This window comes from Nesoenas mayeri (assembly GCF_963082525.1).
Source record: "Nesoenas mayeri genome assembly, chromosome: 9".
NCBI classification, from domain to species: Eukaryota; Metazoa; Chordata; class Aves; order Columbiformes; family Columbidae; genus Nesoenas; species Nesoenas mayeri.
The window spans coordinates 4,818,278-4,832,219 of record NC_137557.1 but is presented as its reverse complement, the minus strand read 5'-3'; the positions used below and the strand labels follow the sequence as shown (position 1 = coordinate 4,832,219).

Genomic DNA, 13,942 nt, shown 5'->3' with positions numbered 1-13,942 from the left:
ACTGACCCATCCTGCTTTTCTACACTCACAGCACTCTCCTGCCAACAAGCATGTTGATGAGATTTCAGTATCAATTGATTCAAGAGCCAAACAAATAAGATCCCTGCCCTGGATGCAGATGTAGCTGCGGCATTCGGAGAGCACTGCCTGGAGGTGGAGCTCTAGGAAGAGCTGGATCTCAGTGATGTTGCCTTCGCCACCTGCTTCAGGATGCCACCACCTTCTCCGAGACAACTCGGTGAACAAGAGCAGGACTGCAGTTCTGACCAGTTAAACTAAATAAAGGGTTCTGATCCACCCACTTGTGTATTTTAAAGTCTGCACAGTGGTCTACCTTAGTCCAGCTCTGTGCTTTATGGATGCTGCAAATAAAACTCTGGAGGGGTTTAAGGAGTAAGCACAGCTCTCTGTAAAGTGCTGTGAAAGGACATGGCTGTATATAAATTTGACATGCTAGAATTATAGTAAGGAGAGTTGGTCCTGACTGTTTTGAGTAACAAAGGTGTTAAGACGTGCCAGGACCCAGAACAGTTGCAGAATATTGCATCCTCTCTGCTTTCAAATAAGCCTGCCATACACAGATGTTTTACAAACTGTCGCCAGGCTATCTGAGAGATGAGCTATAACACTAAGGATTTGACAGCTTGCAGTCAGTCAAAATACTCTAACTACAGATTGTCAAAACATCAGTGAACAGTTTTGCAAAAGTGTAGAGATACTTTCAAAACAGCTTTTTACACCTCTGAAAGGCAGGGTGGTAATGCAGGTTCTGATATAAGTGCATATGTTCTGACTACCTAGAATCCTCCTCCATATTTCCAATCAAGGTATTGATCATTTCTCAATATAAAGCTCATTAAATAACTAATACTACCCTGGGAATATCTACTAAACACAAAGACAACATGAGTTTCAGACACAGAGTTTTGATATGATTCCTATTCTGACAGCTCTGGTGCTGTACCATGTACCTTAAGAGATTAGGAGAACCTTCAGTCCTGCTTTTGGGAGCGGCTGAAGTCCACAGAAGTGCTATGTTGCATCAGAAAAAGATCTTCCCCCTTCTATCACTCCTACCTGCGATTTGCTCATGTCTTCTGCAGAACTGTGAATGTAATTCCTTTATTTTGTCCCAGGTATAGTCTCTCTGATGACTCTAGGAGAAAGATTTCTTTTGGAAAGATGCTGGGTAGGTTCTCAGGTAGGGTAAGGCATTTCAAATTTGTCCGTTCTTTCACCTCATAGATACCTAAACAGAATCATTAAAAAGATACAGTATGACAATTGAACAGTAGTCTTTGGGATTTTGTTTTTAGGGAAAAATCTCCAGCTGTGGAGATGCATTGCTGTTGATGGATGAACACAGAATATTCTGCTTATTAATATAACATTGTACCTCACGGTACGGTGGAAATTTTGTCCAAAAAATCCATCTTGTTTCCTCTGCTGGAAAGATTTCTTATGGGGTTAATTTTATTTCTTAGCAGAAACATTTGTCTGCTGCTTTGTTTCCTTTGAACACACAGTGCAGGGGAGAGTGATTTAAAGGAATGAAATCTGAAAGTGATTCTTTTGCATAAATTACTACTTCTGTAAATGTAACCTTCCAGAAGAAAACTGCACAAGTGAAAATCTTGGAAATGCTACATTATATAAAAAGGAAGGTGTGTTCTGAGCCCTAGAGTATGTTCCATGAATACTGTTACACTTTAGGGTGCAAAATTGTTCATTATCAAATGAACAGCAAATGTTAATGATCTTAAAGGCATTAACAATATCACATCCATTTGTTAGTTGCCTGCTGCTCTGTTTTAGTTTGTGACTGATTCTATGTAAATGCAGCTCTTATTTTCCAGCATACACAGAAAAAAAATGCAAAAAACTGAAGCAGTCCCTCCAGTCAGTATTTTATCTTTATGATCCAACGCAAAGGTTGGTCTTTTCATGTTCTTGCTTTTTCTGTCTGAATACTCAGATGTCAGTGATAACGAGTAATGCAGGCTCAGGTGCACACCAGGTGGAACATGCCTTTTCACGGTAGTAGGGAAAGGTGACAGTTGTAATGAAGAGCTTAGATTTTGCAAAAGCGAGGTATTGATAAAACTAAACCACAAAGCAACAAATACCTCTGCATCTGACTGCCATCCAGAGCCAAGACTTCCAGATTTTTCATGGTGCATGTTCCTTTAGGAATCTCGTCAAAGCAATTTTCACTCAGATCTAGTATCCTGACACTGGTTAATCTGGTGAAGGACCCAGGTACTGTGTGCAGTTGGGTGTTCCTCGGATAAACAGGGGAGAGGGATGGCAAGCAGCAGATCTGGTGTGGGATCTTCTCCAGGCTGTTAGCAGGCAGTCTGGATATTCTCATTTCAGTGAAACTCTTCAAACCTGTGGGGAGCTTGTGCAGGAGATTATGAGGCAGATCCAGCACAGCCAGCTTCTGGCAGTGTAGGAGGAATGGAGGATAAGTTATTAAAAGCTAAAAATAGCTTAACTGACTTTGTCAAAAATCCTCTCTCTTCTGGGATGAGACTGATTAGATTTTGTTGCATATACGTTATTTCTAAATTAGCAATATGACAAAGTTCCTTGGGAAAACTTTCAAGTCTTTATTTTTTTGGAGGTAAATTTGAGCTTTGTCAGGTTCACTATTTCTTTCGGCAGACACTTGAGATTATTGTCAGAAAGAGCAAGCAGTTCCATGTGATTGACATATTCACAGATCCACTCTAGGATTTCATGCAAGAGCTTGAGCTGATAAAGGGGCTGCAACTTGCTGATAACTGGCAGTGAAATACAGGAGAGGGGGTGGTTATAATACTTAGATTTAAGTTCAGAAGATATTTCAGTTCCTCATATGGGTCCTGTGTGTGATTTTGATCCAAGTAGAGGATCTACATGTGCCTCAGGCAATTCATGTCTCTAGGGATGCTTACGGTTGTGTTTGTTTCCACATGCAGCTCTTCCAGATATTCTAGATTCGAGGCCTCTGGTGAGATGGTTTAGCTGAATCAATAAAAAAATCTCCTGTGACGTGTCGGAGAACAGGCTTCATTCTCTGGCGCTTCATTCACTGGTATTTCTTTTGCGGTCTCAGTGTGGTCACCCTCAAAACCAAGAGTTGGCTTTAGGGCAGTGAGAGTCTCGCTGGCCTTCTGGCTCTACTGACACTCCTTATTTTTAATTTCAGCAAAGAAAATAAGTAGAAATGAACAGCACTTGAAGACCTTCCTACGCTAAATAATTATGGTAAGAATTCAGCATTTAGGAACACATTCTAGTCTCAGTTGTACCCCTGCAAAAAGCTGCTTGTGTTTGCTAAGATCAAATCCTGCAGTAAATACAGTGGGACCATATCTTTGAATCCCAGTGCATCCCAAAGTTGCCCCAACCGCCAAATTCAGAGGGTGACCTTGTGATGTCAGGGAAGCTGGACAAAACAACCTCCTTGAGTCTTTAAGGCCTGTATTTACAAACACTGACTGAGGTCTGTCTTCAGCAATGCTGATTGAAAAACTGGAAGAGTCTTACTGCAAAAAGGTGGCACTTTCTTCTGTAACTTAGTGGTTTCTGAGCCAAAGAAATGCCAGTGAATCTGATATTTGATAACCCGTGAAGTTGTCTTGCTGATAACGAAGAAGCAACAGGTGGAAAGTGGTGACTACCTGACCAGCCCCTGATGTCTGAACAGTAGAAACCTTTCAGCTGGCATTTAGGGAATGATGAGAAAGTGGAGATCAAGAGACAGCTGTCAGTCGTCTCCCACTGATGCCCTTTTCTATGCTGCCATAACCATGCCAAGAGGATGTCATGTTTCCAGAGATGGGTGGTTTCCAGGTGTCACCAGGATGAGGAAAAAGAACTGAGCAACCACCACAGGTAGACATTTGTGCTGGGCTTACCTGTCTAATTTAGATTTTGCCTGAGATAATTTTATTTTCATTGGCCCTGAGTTCAGTATTTGGGAGCAAGCCCTACATGCTGTCGGACAGGAGAATGTGCTGCCCCAGCTCACCCCCTCCTGGGGTGGTGAAGCTGGCAGAAGGATTTATTCCATGGAAAGGACCAGCACAGGCACCTTTGAAGTGGCTGCTAATCCGTGTAACCACGGAAATTTTTGCAAAGGCTCCTTGGAGACCATGGGCAGACCACTAAGTAAATACTCTGGGGTAAGCTGCCAAATCTCCCCTCTGCAGCTGGCACCACATATGTGGCTATGTCTCCACTGCACTGGCTGCCACACCACAGCCATGGGGCCTTGTGCCAGGACCTGGCTGCCTTCCCTCAGGGTATTCTCCTTGGAGATGGGCTCTGTGACCAAACATTCTTAACCTTGGAGCAGCCCGGAGAGAGAACGCAGGCATTCATTGCTCAGGTAGGCCTGCGGAGGTTGGGGACCCCACTGCTTTATGGGGAAAAAGGACCTACGTGTACGAATATTAGCTCAGATCCTACGCAATGGCAGACTAGAAACATATCCACAAATCTGCATTTTTTTCCTCCATTTTTCCTGTCTCTCTGTATCTCTTCCAAGTGTTGTAACCATTTCAGACCAAGCCCATTTTTATTGTTATGCAGAGCCCGGCAGAACAGCACTTGGGTCCAGGGTGATGTTGCTAGGCTGCCCTAACAATGCACTAACACTTTGTTTTGTTTTCTAGCAGGTCATGTCACTTAGTCCAAATCTTCACCAGCAGTATGTGCAGGCCTGCCAAAACTTGGGCCAATCTGAAAACCCCTTCGTTGCTCACATGCTTCAGGAAGCTGATAAAAATGATGAAACGTAAGGAAATAATAAACAGCATGTTTCAGATGCTCTGAAAACTTTAAACAAGATAGCAGGACTAGGAACTGAACAATGAGGAAGTTCATACAGTTTCAGGCCTAAACTCAAATCATACTTAGCATTTACTGCTGAAGTTCTGGTTTGACTCATTTTGACATCTTGGCAGAAGTTTGTAGCTATATATCCTTTCTGGGCAGCTTTACAAGCAGAGAAATCAAAAAAAGTGAAAAATGTACAGGATGGTGCCTTTGTGTCCCTTGGAGAAGCCAAACCCAGTATCTAGTCATTCTAACTCCCTGCCTTTTGTCTCGCTCCTGTTTAAAAAGCCTCAGCTGCATCCATTAGCTTCCAGCTGGTAATGCTTCCCTGGAGTGACTCTGACCACCAAAACTCACTCTCATTCTGTGGCAGGGCAGGGCTTCCTCTCAGGGATGCTCCTGGAATCAAAGCTAATTGTCCTTTGGAGAGAAAACCTGAGAAGTACAGTGTAGGGAAATGGTTTGTGGTAGGTTTTGATTCTGAGGGCAGGAGAAAGTAAATAAAGGGAACAAGTAAAAAGGAGATGATAAGGTAACCTCTAAGACAGTCTTTATTTCTATCTGCCTTCCCCTCATCTTGCTTCTTGCTGCTTTCTGTGCATGTGTGCTTTTTAGAGTATCAAAAAGGACAGTGCTGAGGTACAGCTTGAATCACATCTGTTGTGGTGTTACCAAAGGCAGTGGCAGCAGTTAACTGCATGCAAATGCAGCAGGGAGGGCAAGTGTGGGTACACTTCTTATCTGGAGAGAGAATTAATTTTTCCCTGTTGTTGTACTTCTCCCCGTGTGTTTACATTTTGGTGTTATGTCAGATGGTCAAATGGGATCACAATAAAAATAGCTGGAAATAATCGTCTAGTGCCTGTGCAAAGAGTTACAGATGACGATCTTCAAGCTCTCACTTCTGTCTTACACAACATGGCATTTATTACAGGTAAGTTTTTTTTCAGGTATGTTTGACATTGCCTTGTGAATTTGAGAAAACATAAGTAGTCTTGATTTCAGCCTTAGTTTGTCTTCATTTCTTTTTGTTTAGAGATCAATTAATTGTAGATATGCATCTGTCACTTTCTTCATTCTTCATCTTTTTCAGGTTTGGATCTTAGGTTTAATGTATTGACTGATGCTGGAGGAAAGCACATGGCAAAATTCCTGGAGGTGACAAAATTATGTTTATCATTCAGCAACTTGTAATTTTTTTTGGCTCTGATAATGTTTATCTGTGGTAAATTTGAGACAAGAATGCTTTGGTTTGGCAAAATTCCATTCATTTTGACTTTCACATCCAAATCCATCCCACTAGAATCTCAGATTGCATTCTCTGGGGAGATTTATAAATCTTCCTGGAACTCAGGGGGGGCATTGAGTTCACAAAATGTCTGAGGATCTGCAGCTGAGCTTGACCACTGGCCTTGTTTGGTCATGCTGAGCACATGGTGGCTTCTGTAAGCCTTTCCATCATAATCTCACTTATTTTGGCATTCTTTAACCACATCTCCAAATCAAGGGCTGCCTGAAATGCAGCAAACAGAGGTTTTAAGTATGTGTATGATATAACATTTTGGAAAAATGTAGGCATGCTGTGGAAAGAAGTTTCAGTGCTTTCTGCTTTGTTTGTTCCTTAGAACAACTCCACTCTGCGGTACCTGAACCTGATGCTTAATGATATTGGCACAAGGGGAGCGGTGCTGATAGCAGAAGCACTCCGTGTGAGTATGTGTCTGGGAGATTTTAGACATTGGCATCCAGTTTGATATTTTTGCTTTTGATGAGCAGTACTGGCTGTGCTGCCAACATCAGCGCTGGCTCAAAGGGCCCTCTGTCCTCAGTCCGTTCAGCATTTTGCTTTATCACAGGGATGGCTTGTTTTCCCAGGGCACTCTTCAGGAATCAGATTTCACACATGAGAAAGTTGCGCTGTGCTGCTATTAACACTTAATGATCACAACTATCACAGCTGGATTTTTCTGTGTGAAAAATGCTATGCTATAGGATATAAAATGCCATAACTTTTTAAAAATTGTATTAAATTTGCCTGTGTCTTGATGTCAATATTTATCTTGATTCAAGATGTCTGGAGATGTGTTTTCAAAACTTTGCCTTACAGCAGCAGCAACATAAAAACATGTTTGTTATTTTTAATGTGGTTTGCCAAGGAAATGAGGCTTGTGTGTAAGATTTGTTGTGTTTGTGAAATGAGACGCGAGCTCTTTCTTCCTCCCTCATAGTCTTTGAACTCTGAACTGATTTCAGCTCACTGTGACATACCTCCAGAATGCTGAGGCTGTACAGGAGATTGTACAACACCAGGCTTGCAAAAAACCCTCAAAGCTGCTTGTGCAGCCCCCCAGCAGCATCTGCTGGGTTTGCTGAGCAACCTGCCAACCCTTTGGCTGAAAAAGCTTCTGCTGCTCACACTACTACTTGTTTTGTAATCTCTTACTTAATAATTCCCCGATGTTGAACAGTTTTAAGATTCAGCTGGACAGTGTGCAGGGCCACCTTGTCTAGACCATGTTTTTTCCAAGAAAGGTTGGACCAGGTGATCCTTGTTGTCCCTTCCAACCTGGGACTCTATGATTCTGTGATAATCTCTGGTAATGAGTGATCATGGTGGTACTGAGGAATTGAAGTTGTGATCATGGTGGTACTGAGGAATTAAAATTACAAAACTGCTCTGCATTGCATTTAACGCTTTAACAGATGAATTGATATTTAATATCTGTTGAAATTCTGTGGGGGGTGAGGGGAAATATGCTGACTTTTCTCAACCTCTGATCAGAACTTTATACTGCCAGTGAAGTCTCCAGCCCTGCAAAGACTTACATATTGATTTGACTCTGCACCACATCATGCTGCTGAGGTCAACCAGCTTTGTTGAGCTTTGGCTGGTCATGTGGTTTAAAAGCCTCTGAAAAAGAAAGAAAAATTATATTTTTGTTTAAAATACACTTACTAGATCTAAATAATTTTGAGATAATTTGCACTTTAGCTGCCAGTTTAGGCAGAAATATCTGCCTGGATTATTTTCATGAATGTGAATTTGTGAACTTGGGAGAAACAAAAGTTTTCAAATGCTCAAGTTTTGTTTCCAGACTCTCCTACATTTGGTTCCACTATGGGGAGCCTGAGCCAACTGCTTAGTCAGTGTTATCACTTAGACACGTTTCTTGTGGAGGGATGTTTTGTCTGTGTGACAACCAGCAGGATTCACAGGAAAAAGGACAGTGTTGTTTTTCAGGCCATTTCAAAGACATTGATTTTATTTTTTATTTTTTTCTAGAAGAATAAAACACTTCAATATTTGAGAATGACTGGAAACAAAATAGGAAGACAAGGTGGGCTCGCCTTTGCTACAATGCTATCATCTAATTCAACCTTAGAGAGGCTGGATCTTGGAGACTGTGATTTGGTGAGTAACCCAGTAAAATTATCAGCAATGACATATAGTCTTTCAAGGATATGACAAAGGTCCTGCAGTACTTAATTAAGGGAAAATGCCATCTGTTGCCATTGATTTTGCATTTTTTGCTAGCTTGAAGTAAAACAATATTTAAAATTGCAATGCATACTTGGAAAGGCATGTTGCAGAAAACACCTGTGAAGTCGTAGCTTATGATATATATTAGACCCACTATGTCCCTGGGAATTCAAGTGCTTGGCTTTCCCATTTCCCAAGGTTTGTTTCTGCTGTTAGTTTTTGGTTTTGCTAAGTCTTGTGTAATTCTTGTTGAAGAAAGGACTTTTTATGCCCTGGAGCTTCTTTTCCTTCTAAAGTGTGCAGGGCTATAACACCTGTAAGTCATCCAGTCCCAGAGCTCTCTTGCTCCGATCAGAGCTCAATCCATAAAGGACATGAGCACAACAGTGCTGAATTAAGTAGAAGGGCACCCAGTTTGATCTTAGACAACTTGCCGCCTCCTAAAATCGAGTGCTGAGACTTATACAGTGCACAGGGAAAGTCAGTGGGGTAGCAATGGGTTAATGCAGCGCGCTTCCCACTCTAGCCAGGAAAAACCTGTGGATGACTTTTAAAAGCCTGTATTTGTTCCTGGAATTACAGCATTTGCTCCTAAACTAAGAAGGGGGAATACCTCGCAGAAAGCGTGAAGGGTGTTATGAATACACAAACAAGGGAAGTGTAGCCAGTGTAGGATTTATTTGAAAGCTTAACACGTATCTGCTTGGTAGAGAGGATAGAGAGTTCGTTTAAAATTAAATGACTTTGGGTGTAGACCAGCCTAATTGGAAAGTAACATAAATATAAATTAGTGAGCAAACTAGAAGAAAATTTAAAAAAAAATCTGAATTGGCCTGCATTCTAGACTCTCACTTCTCTGTATCATATTATTCACATTCAGTATCAATTTACCTTTACCAAAGACTTTAGGGAACACACACAAGCTGACTTTGCTTCATACATCAGGAAAACCAAGATACAGAATCAATTAAATGGACAAGGATCTTTGAGATGCATTATTCTTGCTTCTTATTTTCTGAGTTGCAAATTTCCTAGTCATTTGTACTTCTTAGTCTAATTCCTCTCTGTTATTCCATGGGGAGTTGATATTGGTATGATCAGAAAATACATTATGTGTCTGTAAGCACATGTCTACTGCACTTGCATTTCTCCAGAGTTCATGGAGTCAGAAATAATAGTATTTCAAATATGAACCTATTTGATATTTTTGATCTTCTGACAATCAGTTCTGAGAAGCCACGGTAATTTGGTAGCTTGATCTATACATTGGACAAGTTTCTCGTAAGAGTTTATTTATTTTCATTTCTAGGATACGGAGTGTCTAATAGCCCTGGCAACAGCCCTGAATCTGAACCAGTCAGTCAAAGCAATAAACCTAAATCGTCCTTTACTACACAGCCAAAGGGTATGTAAGTCGACCGTAGTGTCAGCTCAGCAAAGAGAGAAGCGTAAGTCAGTACTGATGTATTTATGGCCAGCTGGACTACACGGCTCTCTGGGTTTCCTTGTGAAGTAAATAGCTGAAGAGATATTTCTTTCTCTTTCTGTGCCAAGTTTTGTGCAGTCATAGGCTGCCCCTGTTTAACTAGAAGGTTAATTTTTTAAAAATGTCTTTCTTGGTACATAATGCATTTGTTAAATAATAGGCTAATGGAGACAGCTTGTTATTGGAGGGCCAGGTATTCCTTCTGCTGTTAGAGCATGGAGAGTTTTATGTGTCATTCAGTAAACAGAGGAAGAAATGCTGCTTAGCAGGAAATGAGGGGAAGAACAAAGGACTCTTGTTTATCTGAGCAGTGCGATACCAGAGCCCACAGCCTGAAGAAGAAAGGCGCACTTCAACAACAAGCCACATTCACTATGCTGTGCGGTTTTGTTCTTTCACTTGAAGCATGAATTTAACAAGTGAATGAACCTCATCCATGTAAAATCTGCAGTGCATTAGTTGGGAAAAAAAGACAAACCTTCCAAAATGATTGAGCATGGAAAAGCAAATCTGCAAGGCTGCTGGGGGCAGCACCGCAGGTGCAGGGAGCTGCGGGGTTTTGCTTGCAGACGTGCAGCTTGTGTGCACGGCTGGTCCTGCTGAAGTCTCGGCTCTAGAGCTGGTCACAGTGGTGTTTCAGCAGACTGGCAGCAGTTGTCAGGTGTCTGCAACAGGTACCATATTTTCCTGGTGGCAGGATAACGAAATTAAAGTATGATGAAGGCCGGATTTTCCTAAATTCCCAAAAGTGAATTTCACAGTTTAAACAGATTTTTAGTTGTTTCTCTTCTACTAGGACAGGGCTTGATCTATCTAAACCCAGTTGTAGAAGTCAATTTAAACTGCTGCTATTGAAAATATAGACCACTAAGGGCCTGGTCTGTATCTGTGGCGGACTATTTGCCATTGTTCTCACCTTCAACTCTCTCATTTTCTGAGGCTTCTGTGTTGTTTCCTTATTTTTGACTCAACATATTCTCTCTCTTTTTTTTCACTAAATTTCACAACTTCAAAACTAACTTATTTTGCCTTACAGTGACAGGACATACTTTTTCCCATAGTGATCCTGTTTCTTTTTATGAAATGATATATTAGTGTCATAACAAAATACTTCTAATGTTAATTAAGACTGACTCAAACATTCAATTTTTTTAAGAGCAATGAATAGGAAGAAAACTCATTAGACATACTGATTCAAACATTGATGTTTGATATTTACAGTACTGTATACCTCCCTGCAAATATCAGGAGCATCAATGTTTGAATCAGTATATTTAATACTGATTCAAATCAGTATATTTAATACTGATTCAAATCAGTATATTTAATACTGATTCAAACATTGATGCTCTTGATATTTGCAGGGAGGTATACAGTACTGTAAATATGCAAAGATCTTTCTGATGTTGTGCATTATCATAACGTTTTGTTTCCTGGCTATTTTTAATACAAAGCTGCGATATGCAAAATAGGACAATACTGACGACCAAATCTTGCTGTTAGTTGTGCATTTCTCTTTGACTGAAGGAAGACCACATCTAGTCCTAAAGCTTAATTAAACTGACTGTATATTTTTAGGAAGAGACCACAGTTCATGTAGCTCTGACACTGAAAATTAACTCTTCTCTTTTGGAACTACACTTGGGCAAGCATGAAATGAAAAACTTTGGTGTACAGCGACTGTGTGAGGCGCTGTATATGAACTCCACCCTGAGATACCTTGATCTTAGCTGGTAAGAGTTATGAAGTGACATAGCCCTGACTAACCTTAGGAGCTCATTTTCTTAGCACCTTTTGAAAAAAATGTATTCATTTCTCTTTCAGTAATAAAATTACCTGCGATGGTATAAAATTTTTGGCAAAACTATTAGAATGGAATGAAACCTTGCAAATCCTAGATCTGAATTCAAACCGAATAGAAGATGATGGAGCCATCTACCTGAGTGAAGCCTTGGCGTCGTACAACAACACTCTTCAGGCGTTAGTATTATAAGAAACTTGGACTTTGCAGTGGCTGAACTGATATCAAAGCTCTGTGCTTTGATGTTGATCGAAATACAAGTCAGGAGTTTCCAAACTTTTTAGGTCATTTTTTCTTCTCAGGGAAAAAAATGTATCAGATTGGATGGGATTCCTTTGCTAAGCATTGGTATCTCCTGCCGTGTTAGAGGCCCCAAGGCTTGTGAGATGTCTTGGGACACTGGCAGGTGCCTTTTTTCCATCTTGTATCCACTGCTCTGTGGCCTGACATGCTTGGTTTTGTATTTCACATGGGTTTTTTTGCACTGACGCTTAGATCAGTTTTGTAGCAGTTCATCTTACATGCAATTCACTGCTTTTACAGTCATTCTAAGGAGGGGGAAAGGCAATTAGATCTTGGTAGTTCTTTTTGCATCTTTAAAGCCTAGGTGCTTGTGGCACATAAACAAAAACAAACCGAAAGCTGTACATCTTCAGAATTTTAAGATAATCAGATTCCATGCAGGCATAAAGCACTATATCTGTCAATTCTCATCTTCAACACTTAAGAAAATCCTCTGTTTAAGTTAGCTTCCAGGTGAACCCAAAAGAACTGTAATCTCTCCATCAGGGTGTATTTTGTAGCCCGCGTTAAACCGCACGCGGGCAGGATGTAAAAGCTGATCAAAGGTGTTACCTGAAGCCATTAGTTTTAAGTAGCAGACTGAGGAGGTGGCGGCTGCTGAGTGCCTCTGAAAGCCTTCCAGGTTCACCAACATAAAAATAACTGCCGCTCCACAAAGATCAAAGCTTAGCCTGGCTAAATGCCAAGGCCTGGGCTTCAAAGCAGGCTGGAGATGGGACCTGGTCACCTTGCAGTGAGGCACTGACACTGAAGAACTAAAATAGTGAACAACCTGGGTGCACGGGGCATGGAAATGCGTTGAGAAATAGTACAAAGCCGTAGTCCAAACTGCCTGTAGCAACCTGCAAAAATGTTATAGTAGGGACTGGCTTTGATACAAATAAATAATTGCATTATTAATAACAAAGATAGCATTTCAATATACATATACAACAATTAAAATATAATAAATCATAGTTAAATCTTCATTAGGATGGGAATTCAGTGGTTTGACACACATTCACATAACTATTTCCTTTGTTTATTAGGTTGTCAATAACAAGCAACAATATATGTGGCAAAGGACTTTTAGCTCTTTCAGATGCAATGAAAAGAAACACAGAACTTTCTTATATTTACATCTGGGGGAACACATTTGATGAAGCCACCTGCATGGTAAGTATTTGCTTCTGAATTCTTCAAAGAAGGTTGTTTTTTGTTTGTTTGTTCTTATTTGTTTTTACAGTAATTGGGAAGACTACAGCAGTCTGTGAATACAGTGAGATACTTTATTTACTTTTTAAAAAAAAAAGATTATTAGAATATGGTGGTGCTGTAATGAGACTCACTGCATGTCAGCATAATGAAATGATCAATTACTTGCCTATTGTGTGTTATCTTCCAGAGCCTTCACTGCAGTCAAAGTGGAATATTATATGTCGTATTCTTCTTATTATTCATTTCAGGCATATTCAGAATTACTTCAGACAGGCCGCCTCAAACCTAACTGTACAGATGTGGAACCGTTTGAAGTGGATGGGCACATTCGCCTTGCGGAGCTCTCCCATGGCCTCAAGAAGCATTACTATTGGACACCCAGTTTTGGGGAGGAGATGGACAAAGACGCTAACGCCAGTCTGGCGATTGCACCTGTTTCAGAAAACCTGTGAGTGAGGCAGCAGCTCGATGCACTCCCTGTGCTTGAGGTTTTCCTATCTGCTTTCTAGTAAAATGGATTAATCAGTATCAAAGTTGCTGCATGTTGTTTCTTCAGGGTCTTTAGAAGGAATCTGAAAACACTCAAGGGGGCATTGGAGAAAAAATATCAAACTAGTGACCCTAAAATTTGTTGCTAAAGATGCCCAAGCTACTAACAGCCTATTAATATGAAAAGGCATTAATTTTGCTGCAGTTATTTCTATTGCACACCATCTCCTTTGCCTTACCACAGTTAGATGTAGTTCCAGGGTTCCCAGGTGATGAAATGTGAAGAGGAAAATCATTTTCACCTTGGCGCAGTGCACCAAGAGTGACACTAGGTGTTCATAGCAACAGGGAATAGAAC

The 13,942-nt window shown here is 40.7% G+C and overlaps 2 protein-coding genes across 2 annotated transcripts; one reads left to right on the top strand and one right to left on the bottom strand.

Moving 5' to 3' along the window:
• Positions 1-2,071: 2,071 nt before the first annotated feature.
• On the bottom strand, positions 2,072-2,706 carry LRRIQ4 (leucine rich repeats and IQ motif containing 4; the record flags this gene model as incomplete). Its single annotated transcript, XM_080349687.1, is given in 3 exon segments — positions 2,072-2,453; positions 2,455-2,613; positions 2,615-2,706. Coding segments are annotated over 3 exon segments (633 nt in total).
• A 1,908-nt stretch (positions 2,707-4,614) lies between these two features.
• Positions 4,615-13,577, top strand: LRRC34 (leucine rich repeat containing 34). Its single transcript, XM_080349431.1, has 10 exons — positions 4,615-4,786; positions 5,640-5,761; positions 5,921-5,985; positions 6,453-6,536; positions 8,111-8,239; positions 9,618-9,713; positions 11,373-11,527; positions 11,619-11,774; positions 12,927-13,053; positions 13,344-13,577. Exons 1-10 carry the CDS (start codon positions 4,671-4,673, stop codon positions 13,545-13,547), a joined length of 1,254 nt encoding a protein of 417 aa, XP_080205557.1. The 5' UTR covers positions 4,615-4,670; the 3' UTR covers positions 13,548-13,577.
• Positions 13,578-13,942: the final 365 nt, after the last annotated feature.